Source organism: Megalobrama amblycephala, linkage group LG1, assembly GCF_018812025.1.
Source record: "Megalobrama amblycephala isolate DHTTF-2021 linkage group LG1, ASM1881202v1, whole genome shotgun sequence".
NCBI lineage: Eukaryota > Metazoa > Chordata > Actinopteri > Cypriniformes > Xenocyprididae > Megalobrama > Megalobrama amblycephala.
In genome coordinates, this window is record NC_063044.1 from 62,033,554 (window position 1) to 62,049,325 (window position 15,772).

Below are 15,772 nucleotides of genomic sequence, written 5' to 3' on the forward strand. Positions count from 1 at the left end.
CAATAAACATTCATTAAACAACAGAAGATGTAACATAAACCCTAATGTACATAAATAATAACAAAACTATTAAGAAACATGATTATTTAAACAAAAAGACTTTCAAATGTGAAGTGTCACACAGGGAATTGTGGGAATATCAGTTTACAGTTTTTAACTGTAAATTATACATTGATTTTGTTTTTTTACTTCTAAAAATTGTAAAATTTACAGCATTTATAGCATTTTACTGTGAAAATTACATAAAACGTCTGGTAAGAGCTTTTACTGTGTTTCCCTTTATATAATACTGGAACTTACTGTCAGCCTATTTAAATATTTTTCCCATAGTGTTTTTACAATATTTTACCATTAAAATCACATTCATGTTTTACAGTTTCATTTGTATTAATGCTGTCCCCTCCTGCCCATCTTCTGTGTCTGTATTTCGTTCTCTGTCTGTAAGAAAACAAAGAATCTGTTAAAAAGGAAGATTTCAGGACTAATCATGTTAAAGTCAATGATAATCATGTTTAAAAATGAGTGTCAAACCGTAAAAAAGCCACAGTATTACTTAGACTTAAGAATTAGGAGTCATTATCTTTAAATACTATTTGGAAAAAGACTGCTCCACCTAAACAATAAAAAAATATATATCTGTTTGAAAAAGCTATTTTGTAAATGGATAGTTCCACCCCCAAATCATGGACAGTGAACCTTAAGCCAAACCAACTAAGATCACCATGTTACTCACCACGGATCGTAACTTTAAATCTCTTGTATTTAGTCTCTCGGCTGCTGACGATCAGTAGTTTATAAACTCCGGCGTGCTCAGATGTGCTGTTTGTTAAGATCAGAGATCCAGTTTGATGATCCAGATTCAGTGTGTTTTTGAATTTCCCTTCAGCGCCGTCATATGTGCAGAAATCTTTATTTCTTTCCCCTTTCGCTATGAGTCTGTCTTCAGCTCCAAACAGCCACAGTATCTGATCATCATCTTGTATTACAATATCGTTGTCTAGCACGACCGAATCTCCCTCCATCTCTGACACAGTCTTCTCTTTATTTTGTTCCAGCACCACAAATAAGAAAAAAGCATAACAGATCATGTCATTATTATGGAAACCTATTTAATTAAGAGGGCTTATTTTTTCAGTATTAGTTAGGGTTACGGCTCATGGTTTGGCGCATACATTTTCTTATTTAAGCAAACTGCAAAAAAACTCAAATAATATTATATTTGAGCAAACATTAACAATCAAAACCAGTGTTTCTAGACAGAGCCGTGGTCATCCCGTGATTCTTGATTATGCAAATGTTAAGGGAACATAACATTTTAGAATGTTGTTACATTGTTACTTTTAAATGTTCTCAGAACATTCTGAAACAAGCAGTAACATTTAAAAAAAAGTTAGATGAATAAAAGTCTTATGGATTTACAACAACATGATGGTGAGTAAATGATGAAAATTTGATCTTCTTTGGGTGAATTAACCTTTAACTGCTTATCCTTCCAAACCTGTGAGACTTTCAATCATTTTCAGAACACAGATAAAGATCTTTTTGATGAAATCTGAGCGCTTTCTGTCCCTCCATAGACAGCTACACAACTACCACTTTGACGCCTAAAAAAGCTCATAAAGAGATCATAAAACTGATCAATATAAATCGAGCATTTAGTCTGAATTATCTGAAGAGACACTATCACTTTATATGATGAACAGATAGAATTTAGCCTTTTATTCACATATAAACATTCATCAACACACACATAAGATCTGATAAACTGAAGTTCAAACATGCTTGCTTGACGTGTCAGTGAGAACCAATGAGGTTCATTCTCATGTTACACAGTACATAACTTTACGTACATATGTGAATAAAAGCTTAAATTCAGTTTGTTCATCAAATGAAGTGATGGAGTCTCATCAGAAAATTTGAACTAAGCCTCTCAATTAATAAGGATTAGTTTTACAATATCTTTATAAACTTTTTGAAGCTTCAAGGTGATAGTTGCATGGATTTCAATGGAGGAACAGAAGACTCTTACACTGTTAAAAAAACGTGCTGCCTTAGATTTAAGTACAATGAACTTAACTTTGTTAGTCATTTCAACTTAAGCTACATTAAAATGGCTTAGAAATTATTATAATTTATTTTTTTAAGTTATATGGTTGCACTTTATTTTACAGTACGTGCACTTACATGTATTTACAGTATACTTACCCAAGAAAGTACTGGGTAATATAAGGTAAGTACATGGGTTAAGGTTAGGTTTAGGGGTAGGTTCAGGGTTAGTACCTAGTTATTACCCAGTTATTACAATTACTATCATAAGTACATAGTAAGTACATGGGGAACAGGACTGTAAAATAAAGTGATACCAGTTATATTCGATTCAACTCTTTTTTAAGTCAGTTTAATGTAATTTAAGTTGAAATAACTTGCAAAACTGTACTTAAATTTAAGACAGCAAAGTTTTTTTTTTTTTTTTTTACAGTGTGGATTTAATTTCAAGTATCATAATTTGTTTCGAAGATGAATGAAAGTCGTACAGCTCTGGAACTGCATGAGGGTGAGTAAATAATTTTTGGATGAACCCTGTTACTGTTAATATTCTGTGTTAAGAGCATTGAAAGCTTTAATACGATTGGTTTACTCACCGTGGGCAATAACCACGAATCTCTTGCATGTGATCTTCTTGCCACTGGTGATTTGTAGTGTATAAACGTCTGAATGTGCTCTGCTGATGTTCCTGATGGTCAGATCTCCAGTTCGCTGGTTTATTTGCAAGCGATCTCTGAATCTCCCATCAGGACCTTCATAGAACAAGGCCTTACTGGTGGCTCCGATGAGCTCGGCTATGATAGTCTCTTTATCGCTAAACTTCCACAGTATCCGATCATCACTGAGTTCGGTAACACCAGTTTGAAGAGTCACAGCATCTCCAACTGTATGTTTCAGCGTATTCACTGCCACAGCAAGAGAAACATTTAGAAGAAACATGCGAATGTGAACCAGATTATCGATATTGTGATTATCTAGAGCTACTCACTCCAGACGAGAACGTTGAATTTCTTGTATGAAACTTTATTGCTGCTCTTCATCTCTACTTCATAAACTCCAGAGTCGATGCTTTTAATGTTTGTGATGGTGAGGTTTCCAGTTCGACTGTTCACCTCCAGTCTGTCTCTGAATCCCTCATCGTCAATGCTGGTATTATCTGTTTTTCCGTCAACTTTGGCTATGACAGTATTTTTAGGTTCAAATTTCCAGAGTATCAGATCGTCTTTCTGTATTTCAGTAACACCGGTCTTCAGATGGACAGTCTCTCCTTCAGTGAATTTCAGTGTGTCCACTTCATTTCACAGTAAAAAAACAAACAAATAAACACATGTTGACATGTGCAGGTGAACAACTCAACACCCAATGATGACCCCAATGAAAATCAAAATGATTAAATTCACACATTTACAGAAAAATACAGTAGGGTATATTATGTATTCGAGCTACGCACCTCGTACAATCACTTTGAATCTCTTCATTTTGGTCGCTCTGCTCCTGGTGATCTCCAGACAATAATCTCCAGAGATTCTGATCCTGATGTCGCTGATGGTCAGATCTCCAGTCTGCTGGTCCAGCTGCAGTTTGTCTCTGAAGTGCATATCGCTGGTATACAAAATATTACCGTCTTTTTTGTCGATTTGAGCAATGACATTGTTTTGTGGTCCAAACATCCAGCGTACTTCATCGCCTCTCTGGATTTCAGCTGCACCGGTTGTCAGCGTGGCAGAATTTCCTTCTATCACTGACAACGTTTTCTTTTCTGTCTCAACACCAAGACATGAAATCTTTTAACAGAGGACTCATTGATCCAGTTGTCAAAATTCACAACTTTTGTGAATGAATAAGCCACTGTAAATGAAGTTTCGTCAGAAATAATAGCTATGCTACAAAACTTTTGTTGTTAAAGGGTGATGAAACCCCAAAACACATTTTTGAGATATGAACAGATGCATTTGTAATGAAGGAGCTGTTCTAACAAGAAACAGACCTGGTTTTCAACATGATTCAAAAGTGTTGTTCACTGACATTGTTTTCTTTTCTGACTTTTGCCATCATGAAGATGTTTAAAATGTTCAAGTAGTCAAAAGAGCCTCTAACTAAAGAGTCACCTTCATGTACATTTTTTTGAATGAACAAACTACTGTAAATAAGTTCAGAGCAAAAAGCTCCCAACATTTTAAGATTTCTAATGAAGGGATGTTCTTTTTCTGTTGTTTTTAAAAGTAACTTTTTAAAATGCATTTAAATGATTCTAGAACTTCCTCTAATATATCTCAAGTAAAAACAAGTAATTCTCTACAGCAACAGTAAATTACTGTTTTTCTTAAGATATGCTGTACGATTCAGTAGTTGCACAATATAAGAAAACATAGTAATTAGTGCTGTCAAATGATGAATCGCATCCAAAATAAAAGTTTGTGTTTAGATAATATATGTGTGTGTGCTGTGTATATTTATTATGTAGATATAAATACACACATGCATGTATATATTTAACAAAAATATATTATATTTATATATAAAATATTTCTAATATAAATTACTTATAAATATATATAAGTACATGTATATATGCAAGTATTTCTTAAATAAATACATGCATGTGTGTTTATTTATATCTACATAATAAATATACACAGCACACACACACACATATTATGTAAACACAAACTATAATTTTGGATGCGATTCATCATTTGACAGCACTAATGCAAATGAAATCTCTTATATAGGCCTATTCCTTTCACTATATTAGCTGTAGTGCGATTACCTTTCCGTTTAGAGTATCTGAACATGTAGTAGTAAATCACACCCAGAGCTGAAGCCACAAACAGAAGGACACAAACACAAATCAGCACAATATATCCAGTGGACAGTCCTGGATCTGGAACGGCTGAAAAGACAGTGATTATTGTAAGGAAATAGCATTTGCAAATTCATCTAACATGATATAACATGAGCTACTTACCAACAAAAACATTGAATCTCTTGTATAAGGTCTCTTTACTATTGGAGATCTGTAGTTGATAAACGCCGGCGTCTGCAGTTCTGACGTCTCTGATGGTGAGAGATCCGGTCTGATTTTCCAGATGTAGTCTGTCTTTATATAAATGATCTGAACTGTATGTGATCTGATGAATCTTTATGTTCATTTCAGCTATAAGAGTGTCTGGATTCAAAGGTCCAAATGTCCACCGCATTAGATCATGTTTGTGTGAATCAGTAAAACCAGTATATAGAGTCACAGAATCTCCTTCTCTCTTGTTTTCCAACCCGGCAAAAATCACATCTGGAAAACAAATAGTTATTTGATGTTTAGTGCGTTTTTAAAAGTAAACCTACATAATAATTAGATATATCTGAGCTACTCACCATGGACAGTGACACTGAATGTATTGACTAAGGTCTCAGTGCTGATGATCTTTATGTAATAATCTCCAGAGTGTTTCGTTCTGATGTCACTGATGGTCAGATATCCAGTCTGATTGTCCAGCTGCAGTCGGTCTTCGAATCTCCCATCATCAACATCATATAAAGATACGGTTTGAGTTGTCCCCTCGATTTTAGCAATAATAGTATTTTGAGATTCATACATCCACATCAATAAAGATATTCTCTGTATTTCAGTGATGTTAGATGGTAGAGTTAAGGAATCTCCCTCCTTCACTGACACTCTTTTCGTCTCCCCAAACACACCTGAAAAACAAACAGAACCGGTAGAACGTTTTCAATTTCAGTAAACAAGCACACTAAATACTACAGAATACAGTGAATTTACATATCACGAAATGAACCTTGTGGACGCTCGATTATATTTGCATAATAAAATAGTGTGAATAACAGTGTGCACTTGTGAAGAATCTGTACAAGGCTTTTATATAAAATAGTCATGAAATATCTTTGACTTATTTAAGATGAGTTTATCATCTTTATCATCAATAAAGATGTATCACATGTAAGAGTCTGATTCACTGACCTCTGAGGACATTATTTAGATTTAGCCCTAGGATACCACTGCATGAAATTTATTCTTGCTTTAATACTTTGAACATTTTCAAGTCATTATGAGGAAATTATTCAGCCAGGACCATGTAGACTCACACAGACATCAAGATTCAGTGTATGAACCTCAACAATGTTGACAAAATTTTCAGATAAACAGATCAACTCTAAGCAAGCTAACGTCACAAAAAAGCTTTTTGTTGATTGTCACCATTGTTGCGGTCACTGAATCTTGATGTTTGTGTAAGCCGTGGACACACTTAAAGATTGTAAAGCTGATTATGAATGTAAATTGATACTCGCTATCAGTCAGAGCCAGTCACGTACAGTCGGTGTTTAAATTCCATGTGTAAGTCTTCTTCAGTCTTAGAAAGTTAAGTGTGTCCCCAGCTTAAAAGACAAAGCTGAACGCACTTCCTATATAATTAATAAAAAACTCTGAATTTCTGATATTTTTAAATCTACAAAGTGATATGTAAAGCTGCAAAACTAACAGCTAATGTAGTCAGAGATCAGACTCTGGATGAGATCAGTGAATCAGACCACTGTATGATGATTGAATCATCAATAAGTAATTGAATTAATCCGACCACAATTTCTCTTGCAATTTTTGCTATAACAAATATGCGTCAGAAACACACAGAGAGAAAAACTGATGCTGAAAAGTCAAGGGTTAAGAGCCCAACTAAAGCAAACACTGACCTCCTTAACAGTGACTTCAAACTTTATTATTTTCAATAAATTTTCAACATCTAAAAGTTTTGAATGAAAGAAATAGTCAGACTAGATTGTAGTAAGTGAAGATGTTTAGATCTAGACAGATCTGTTAGTGTTTAATGTTCTGCTGCTGGTCATGTGACAGTGTTTTCAGCTTATTTAAATAAGGACATTTTATTTAAATTTTAAGGCTTTTGTTTGGCAGCCGTTGCTGCCAGTCATTTGATCGTTTTATCATCTGTTTTGTTATTGTATTAATTACAGATTATTTTTGTAATTTTACATACATCTGTATGTAATTTAAGAAAACAGAAAAATACTGTATAAACTCATTATAAATTACTGTAATTTGTCATTAATTTTTATTGTTTCTGTGCAGAGTTATACATTTACGGAGCCCCTAAAGGGATGTGGTGGTGGAAAAAAATAGGATGAGAGGAATTTTTTGTTGTGGTTTTCAAATCTTTTGAGTTCCCTCGCGCAACTTTCGCGTTTCCCTGAGAAACTTTGCGTTCCCTCGCAAAGTTATAATGGTTCCCTTGCTGTGAGCTCGGACAAACACTTCCTCTAATGTCCCGCTGGCTGGCAGTAGTGTTTCAGTTAGTAACATACGTTAATAATGCACACAAATAATGCGCAGCTCTTAGAGTTTAAACTTGTTGGACTCAAATATAAAGAAATGCAGTCAGTGCTTATGTCAAGCAGTTCAGCAAAGTTGGCAAAATATTCACAGATTCGAGCTTCCCAGATTAATAACACGTGAGCTAAACGTTGTTAAAACACAAATGCAGCTTCTTCCAATAGCAACCTAGATAACCAGCTACAACAACCCAATTTTCCTCAAATATGCTTTATAATAAATTGGTCTCTATGAGCAGGTGGCAGAGATACATCCATTTTGCTCATTTTACATTATGAAAAATACTCAATGACTTCACTGTAACACACTCTACTGTCACTAAATCAGTTCATACATCACTGCTCTCCTGCTGGTTAGGTACTACAAAACTTAGTTTGGCAAGTAGCACTTAAAGGCCTTCTTTACACAAATGATGTTGGTACACAGCTTACTTACAACAGCTTTTGCATGATAACTGCTTACTGAATTTGATGGCATTACAATGTATTTAATAGTTTTACTAATAACAGTGAAGTTATTGATTGTTTCATAATAAATAATCATAAAATGTATGCATTTTTTTTTTAATCAAACTAAGTTTCCCAGTACAACCAGCAGGAGAGCAGTTATGTATGAACTGAATTTGGTGACAGTTCAGTGTGTTACAGTGAAGTTATTGAGTATTTTCATAATATAAAACTCAATTCAGCAAAAGGGTTTTGGGTTTTGCACTTTTCAGACGGTCCCTTCAGGCGCGTATCTCCGCAATGTAATGCAAAAGTTTTGATTTTTTTTCCCCTCCCATCCCAATTTTTTCCCACCACCTCGTCCCTTTGTGGGCTCCATATAAATGAAAGTTCTTATTAAATTTCACATTAACATTTTAAAATACAGCCAAACAGCGTATGGGAAACGAAAGTGGGCTGCCTACACAAAACCTGCATGGGCCCAAAGGTACAAAAGTTGCTCTGGGTCCGAACGGGCTACAGGCCACACTGGGCCATCATGGACTTAAATGATTAGTTCACTCTCAAATAATAACATAATAATAATAATAGAATATTACGATATGAGCACAGTGCCCGCAAAAAGCCCGCAGTGGCGTGTTTGCAGGGTATTTTGCTTGCTGCTTTGACAGAGTGCCAAAGATTGCTACTTTATACGGGATATTTTCCTTCCCTGAAATGTTTCCGACTCATTAACATGAGCGAGTGTGTAATCCGTACGCGTTTCCGATTCTGTTATAGGCTACTTTTAAAAAAGTAATTCCTTACACCAGTAGCCTATTGTTAATGATTGAGACCGAAATGAGTTTCTTCTGCTGTCGTGAAAATGACATGCACTACACAATGAAAACCCGCTGACTTACCGTCCAAACATAATGCGAAATAAAGGAGCAATAACTGTTTCTTCATTTTGTTGTAGCATTCAAGATCATAACCATGACTCGACTTGATAAGGTGGCCGATCCGTTATTTCTGTCGGGCTTGGAATTTCCCGGATCAATAACTCGTCATCTAAACGCTGTTACTACACAAATAACACCTCTTTTCAATTTTAGTAATGTAGAGAAGCAGCTATACAACCTAATTTCCCCTAAAATCATCTTTCCTCCAGTGGACAAAATACACTGATCTCTATGCGCGTAATTGAAACAGTCAATTACTTAAATGTTACACGCTGGTGTCGCCAAATTCAGTTCACACATTACTGCTGTCCTGATGATTATACTACAACACTTATTTTCGAAAAATGTATTTTTGCATATTTTTTTAAAAAAAACACAGTGTGTGAACCACTGTAGACAAAGCATATATTTCCAAAGTAAGTGTTGTAGTATGACTATCAGGACAGCAGTGATGTGTGAACTGAATTTGGTGACTGGACAGTGTATTTCAGTGAGGTTATTAAATATAATTTTTGATAGTCAAGTTATTGAATATTTTTCACTGAAAAATCATAAAAATTATGCAAAAAGACATTTTCCCAAAATAAGTGTTGTAGTACAACTACAAGGGCATCATTATGTGTGAACTGAATTTGGCGACACCAACATTAAAGTAATTGAATGCTTTTGTAGCAACTTTGCAGATGGTCCCTTCGAAACTGCCTCTCTTCTGCTCATGAGATCAATGTATTTTGCAGAGGAAAGTTGGTTTTGAGGGAAATTAGGTTGTAGCTGCTTGTCTAAGTTACTACGATTGAAAAGGTGTTATTTGTGTAGTATTTTTTTTTAACTTTCACTTTCACTTTCGGTTCCTCGTCATTTAATCCTCTCAGCTGCAGTGACGTCATCATCATCATCATCATCACGTGATCCTACAGAGGAGACTGCTGATATTAGGCTCGTTTGAGATGAGCAAAAATCTGCACAGAACCGATCACCGGAGATCACCGCGAGATGCATGCCGGTTAGAAATGTGTCCGAGGCTGGGCCGCCTTGCTCTGATGTCATGCTGACGTGTGTCAAAAACCTCTCGCGAGGGCGAGGCGGCCTCATCGGATTCTGCAGTCGAGCGCAGTTCCTCTCCACCGACTGCGCTGACCAAAAGCACGATGGGAAACGACTTGATGACGACACAGCTTAATGCTCATTGGTTTAAACAACCGTGATGTATTGATCTCTTTTAAAATGTTTGATTTTAAAACTCTAATATCATGACTTTAAGTGTAAAAATAATGTGAAAATATTCCTAAAGTCGTTGACAGTGCGATCTCTCTATGGGTTATGTGACTGCTGTCATTTAAAAAAAAAAAAAAAAAAAAAAATATATATATATATATATATATATATATATATATATATATATATATATATATATATATATAATATATATATCCCTCTATGGTACGGTGTTGCCTCCAGGCAACATGGTCTATTTTAGTTTGTTTTTAATAAAATAAGGCACCAATTGATTGATCAAACATATCTCAGGACAGAATAACTCAAATACTAATCAATAAAAGTGCAAAAAAGACCAAAACATGACCAACAGGGGTCCATTTTGTGTCCTGTTTCAGCACATGTGCACATGTCACATGACTCCATATTTTCTCCAATGAAAAGTGCTTTTTTCACTTGTTTGTATTCATTTAATCACCCAGAAAAATATGAGTCACCTTCATTGGCAAGTAAAGAAGTATTTTTAAGTAATTTACATTATATATCATCAAATGTTTTAGAGAAAATAACCAAAAGCTGTGTGTTGCCTCAAGGAAACATTGTACCATATTGGAATCGCATAAGGCCATACAGGCATAATAGGTTTGAATACAAATGTATTATATTTGTAAGGAAAAGAGTTAGAATTATCTAAATATGTTGGCATTTTCACATGATTTTGTAAAGCACTTATAAGAATACTAATTCACATACTATATCTGCAGATATTATGATCTGCACATTTTCTATAGCACTTCAGAAAGGTGTAAAACACAGGTAGCACTGGCAGTTGATGAGGATGAGGATGAGGAGTTAATGAAGGGTCATACTGTGATGAGGAAGATGAAATCATAGTGACAATCCGTCAGGGAGAGAGTGAGGGTGAGAGAGAAGATGGAGATGAGGATGAAGATATGATAACTTGATATAATAACATAAAGATATGATGGTTTGGTAATATTTGTGTTCCACTGTGGTACAATGTTGCCTGAGGACAACAGCTGGATGTAAAATGTTACTTTTTATTAAATATAAAACTTTTAATACATTAAAAACTAGATAAATGTGTTTGTTCAAGTGTGTCTAATTAAAGAAATTGATGTTTTCAATAAATATTTTTTTATTTTCTTTTTTCTACATGAAAATGCCAAATGTTTAAATTTTTCAATTATAGTACAATGTTGCATCGAGACAACAAACATAAAAAAATAAATTAATTACAAATTTATGAAAATGTTTATTGATATTCTGGATGTGCCTTTAGGACTGAAATCTCGTCATCAGTTTGAATGGAGATTTGGCGCCATCTGCTGGACACTCAGACATCAACAGAAACTTCAAGCAGTAAAACAATCATTCCAATTAATTTATTTGAACTGTAATGAATGTGAAATTTCTCCTGTTAAATTAATTGAATAGATCGCATATTTATCGCTTTTTAACAACATCCCAATATTAAACAGCTCAAACAAACAACGCTCCCTTACAGGTGAACATACTAATGAATGAAGGCAGAGTTATATGAAAACACTCAGAACTTGAACTTTTTTAAACTAATAAACAAGACTAGTACAAGCTAAGAGCTGGCGTGATTGTGGCCAAGTGTCGGCTCAGTTTCAGTACCCAGTCTTGGGCCAGTACAGAGTAAGTGTACCATTCTTGTTGGTGTGATTGTGGCCCAATGCCAGCAGTTTTGCCAGCTGTACTCGGGCTATTTGGACCGATTCTGAGGTATCATTCATCACATCCATCCCAAACCTGGCTACTACAAATGGGCCAAGTTATTTCTTCCCACTTATTGCAATACTGAAAAATATTTTGTCAGCTGCAGATGGTAAAAAAAGAGCTATCATTTCTTTTTTAAAATAAAAAATGTTGTTTTACCTGTTAACTGTCCAACTTTTTGAGCATAGACTTGATGACATATTTTACAAAACATGTGCAACTCTAAAACTTCAAGAAAATCAAAGTTAAATATCTGAAGAAGTTCTGTGGCAAAGGGTTTAGGTTGATATCTCAAAAAAAGAACTTTCAGTAAGATGTTTTGTGTGCAGTACCAAACATTTCCACTAGATGACATCCAGACTCCACCGGTGACCGTATAAGGTCTATATATATATACATATAAAATACTTTAGGTTTAGACTAAGATATTATTGTTATAAATGTATAATGGCAAATGTCCCAATACAGCAATATTTTCCAACTGTTTACGATCAATATTAATATCCAGGGATCCAAACTACTACAGATTGTGTTGAAATGAAGTCCTTTACATTGATCCATGTAATGTATTTTGCTCAGATTGTCCCACTGTCTCTTAAAATATTTGGGAGAACAGAATTTGTTGGCACTGCAAACATTTTCACTGTATGCACAGGATTATGACCTCTGCCACTTTCCTGGCTGCGGCCTGGGTCTCCATCCACACGCCCCTGTTCAAGGCCACCCATTGGATCAATCCACCTTGCACTTTTCTGTTCCGCCTCCTCCCGGTCAGCCATCCTCCTCCGGAACCTCCTCCAGTTTCCTCTTCCAGCATGCCTTCCCTTCACCATCCCTTCACTCAGTGTGTGTATGGTTGTCAGGTCTCATCTGTGTTACATGTGCTGTATGATGTTCTCTCTGTTTGGATTTACCTGTGGACTTATTAAAGACTGCCTTATATCTTCATCATTGTGTTTGTGTATGATCTAACAGCACAGTACTGTGACACAAGGAAGAAAGCAATACAGGTTTGAACATAGTGCCAGATCACTTTCACTTTGACGATCCAGAGAGATGATCATAACTTCAGCTGAACATGGACCTGCTCATGTTCATTTTTGTCACTGTAAGTCCAGTTATATCGGACGGTATGTACATTACTTTTTTCTCTTGAAGTTAATTCTGAAGGCAAGGCAGATCGTTAATTATGTCCCATTGAAATCTCTGCAAACTTACAATATCTGTTAAAGTTTTGGACACATTTGACTGAATTTATGTTGCTCATGATCTTAAAAAGCCTTTTTGCTGTAGAGGCTTCTGCTTAAATGATTGAATTGAAGTTGTGCCTGCGATTTATTTGCAAAATATTTAATTATTTTCTTTTTAAAATGTATCCTCTTTACCTCACTCTCAGAAAAAAAAGGTTCACAAGCTGTCACAGGCGTGGTAATTTTTCAAAAGGAGCACCTTTGTACCTTATTTACCCCTAAAGGTGCATATTAATACATTTGAAAGGAAACCGCCCCAGTGACAGATTTTGTACCTTTTTTTCTGAGAGTGTGAAGAAACACGATGCATGTGTTAAAATGAGTAAATATTAAGAGCACCTTTAGATTAATATTTCCTGCTTTACTCATAATGATCAACATGAATTTTTTGCTAGTCTTAAGCTTTCAGCAGTTTTGTAGGTTGTTTTACTTGAAATGAAGATTATGTGATTTGTACATACAGCTTTTATTCTGATTTATTCCTCTCATATATATATATATATATATATATATATATATATATATATATATATATATATATATATATATACACATGTTTCTAATCAGAAAGCAGATTTTGTTGATCTCTGTCTTGCAGTTCTCATAGTCTGTGAAAAAGTGAAGCTGGTAATGTAGTTTTTGTTGTTTAATCCTCCTCTGCAGAGATCGTGAATGATCTCTGTTAGTGTTTTATGTTCTGTTGGGATTTCAAAGATTTCAGTAGCAGCTAGTCATTTGACCATTTATTTATTTATTTATTTATTTATTTATTTATTTTACACAGTATAGTTGTCCATATATTTAAATATTTCATTTAAGTGAATGTGATTGTAACTGAAGGGGTGGCCAGAATGTGGATTACTTCCTTTAGAGATGCTTTTCTTTTTTTTCTTTCTTTCTTTTTTTTTTTTATAGTGACGTTTTTCAACTTAATCAGAATCGGTTTGTCTGGACTTTTGCAGAATATTTCTGTGGATGAGCTGAAGCAGATAGTAAAAGAAATGTTTAAATGCTACCCAAACTCAAAGACAAGATGTTTACCTTTGATTAACATTGGTTTAGTGTCATGTTTAGGTGTGTCAGTCTGTGTTGTACTTTGATTTTTTAAATCATATTTCCTGGTTACCTGATTTGATCCAGTGTTTACAACATGGTTTTTCTATAACAATAAAATTCTGCATGATTTTCTGTCAATGATTCATAAACCCAGTTTGCTTGTGAAGTGCAAAAACAAAAAATGTAATTTAATTTGACCCAGAAAATCATGGGAATTTGTACATTTGATTTAAAACTATTTGGGGCTGAGGCAAATCATTTCCAGTCCTCCTCTGCGGAGGAGGTTAAGAACAAATTAATATTTATATAGAAGACCAAGATCAAAACCAAGACCATTCAAGAGTGGAGTTAATGCAATAATTAAATGTGGTGATTGAGCATTAGTGATGAACACCTGCTGTTAACAAGCTGAATCACTGAAGAAAAGAGTAACAAGAACAGAAAAAACAGAAACACAACAACTACAACTGACTTCCAGCCACAGCCTTAGATGAAATCAACTGAAGATAAAAGAAGACATTCTTTCTTGACTTTTTAATGTTAGCTTTTCTCTGGCTGCTGTAAAACTGTGTTTATAAGACACATTTGTTACGGCAAGACTAGCCAGGAGAAACTGTGATCAGGTGTTGATGGTTATGTATTGATGATAACATAATCATCATGTAGTGACCTGATTCACTGATCTCTTTCAGAGTAATTTTATGGTATTGATTATAGTAGCCCTTTGACTCTACAGAATGGGATCCAGCAGTGTTGTGACAGTAATCACAATCTGTAAGCTTTCAACAACACAATGTGCACAGAAAGTTTTGAACTACTGCATCATTCAGACTCACATCAAGAAACAGCATATGAATGAACAATGGTGACAATCAACAAAATACCCAGATAAACTCTGAACATCAAAAAACAAACAACTAAAGTCGCAACAAAGACTGCAAAACAATAGTCATATGCATAATTTTCATATGCATAATTCATATGCATATTTTTTTTTATGCCACAATACATGTTGGGAGTCATGGATGAGTTTTCAACTGATGGTACACAGCATGCATTGCAGCATGAAGCTTTGTGTTGACTGTCTCCATACACTAAATGATGCAGTAGTTCAAAACTCTCTGTGCACATTGTGTTTTTAAAAGCGTCCAGATAATATGATTGTCACAACACTGCTGGATCTCATGCTGTAGAGTCACAGGGCTACTATACTCAACCATAAAATTACACATTAACCAGATGATCAGACCTTTAGACTCTGAATGAGATCAGTGAATCATCACCTATTATCTCATTAAGGGGCCGTTTACATGACACCATTTTCAACTAAAAACGGAAAACATTTTATGCAGTTTGCCCATTCATTTACTCAACAAACTTTTGAAACTTTTTTCAAAGTGCAATTTCTTTTTTTTTTTTACGATACCATTATTATCTAGAATAATAATATGAAGGCAAGAATGGCAATTTCCACAAAACTGTGGGCAAGTGAAAATCAGGGCTAAAATAATTTAGTATGCGCTTGGCATTAGGTAAAAGGGGGAAAATAGGGAGACATGCTTACTCTCAAACTAAAGTACATCATTTTACAATATATGAGGTAAAAATAGGGATGCAAATTTCAACAGCTAAAAATTTCATTATTTGTTTTTGACTATAAAACAAGCTTTATTTCACTTTTTTCTTTCCCTTTGT

At 34.8% G+C, this 15,772-nt stretch overlaps 1 protein-coding gene across 1 annotated transcript; it reads right to left on the reverse strand.

Moving 5' to 3' along the window:
* Positions 1–324: 324 nt before the first annotated feature.
* Positions 325–9,022, reverse strand: LOC125278443. Its single transcript, XM_048207635.1, has 9 exons — positions 8,754–9,022; positions 5,419–5,742; positions 5,015–5,335; positions 4,817–4,939; positions 3,497–3,805; positions 3,035–3,337; positions 2,643–2,951; positions 734–1,039; positions 325–438 (listed from the first exon to the last, which is right to left on the reverse strand). The coding sequence occupies exons 1-9, from the start codon at positions 8,797–8,799 to the stop codon at positions 371–373; spliced, it is 2,109 nt and encodes a 702-aa protein (XP_048063592.1). The 5' UTR covers positions 8,800–9,022; the 3' UTR covers positions 325–370.
* Between the last annotated feature and the right edge of the window lie 6,750 nt (positions 9,023–15,772).

What these genes read in the sequence shown, in the direction of transcription:
- LOC125278443 (XM_048207635.1), bottom strand. Translation starts at nt 8,799, where the DNA reads ATGAAGAAACAGTTATTGCTCCTTTATTTCGCATTATGTTTGGACG. An exon ending in CAGATACTCTAAACGGAAAG is followed by an intron (nt 3,806 to 4,816) that starts GTAATCGCACTA and finishes GTGTTGAGACAG; the next exon opens with AAAAGAAAACGTTGTCAGTG. An exon ending in ATTTAAAGTTACGATCCGTG is followed by an intron (nt 439 to 733) that starts GTGAGTAACATG and finishes GTTTTCTTACAG; the next exon opens with ACAGAGAACGAAATACAGAC.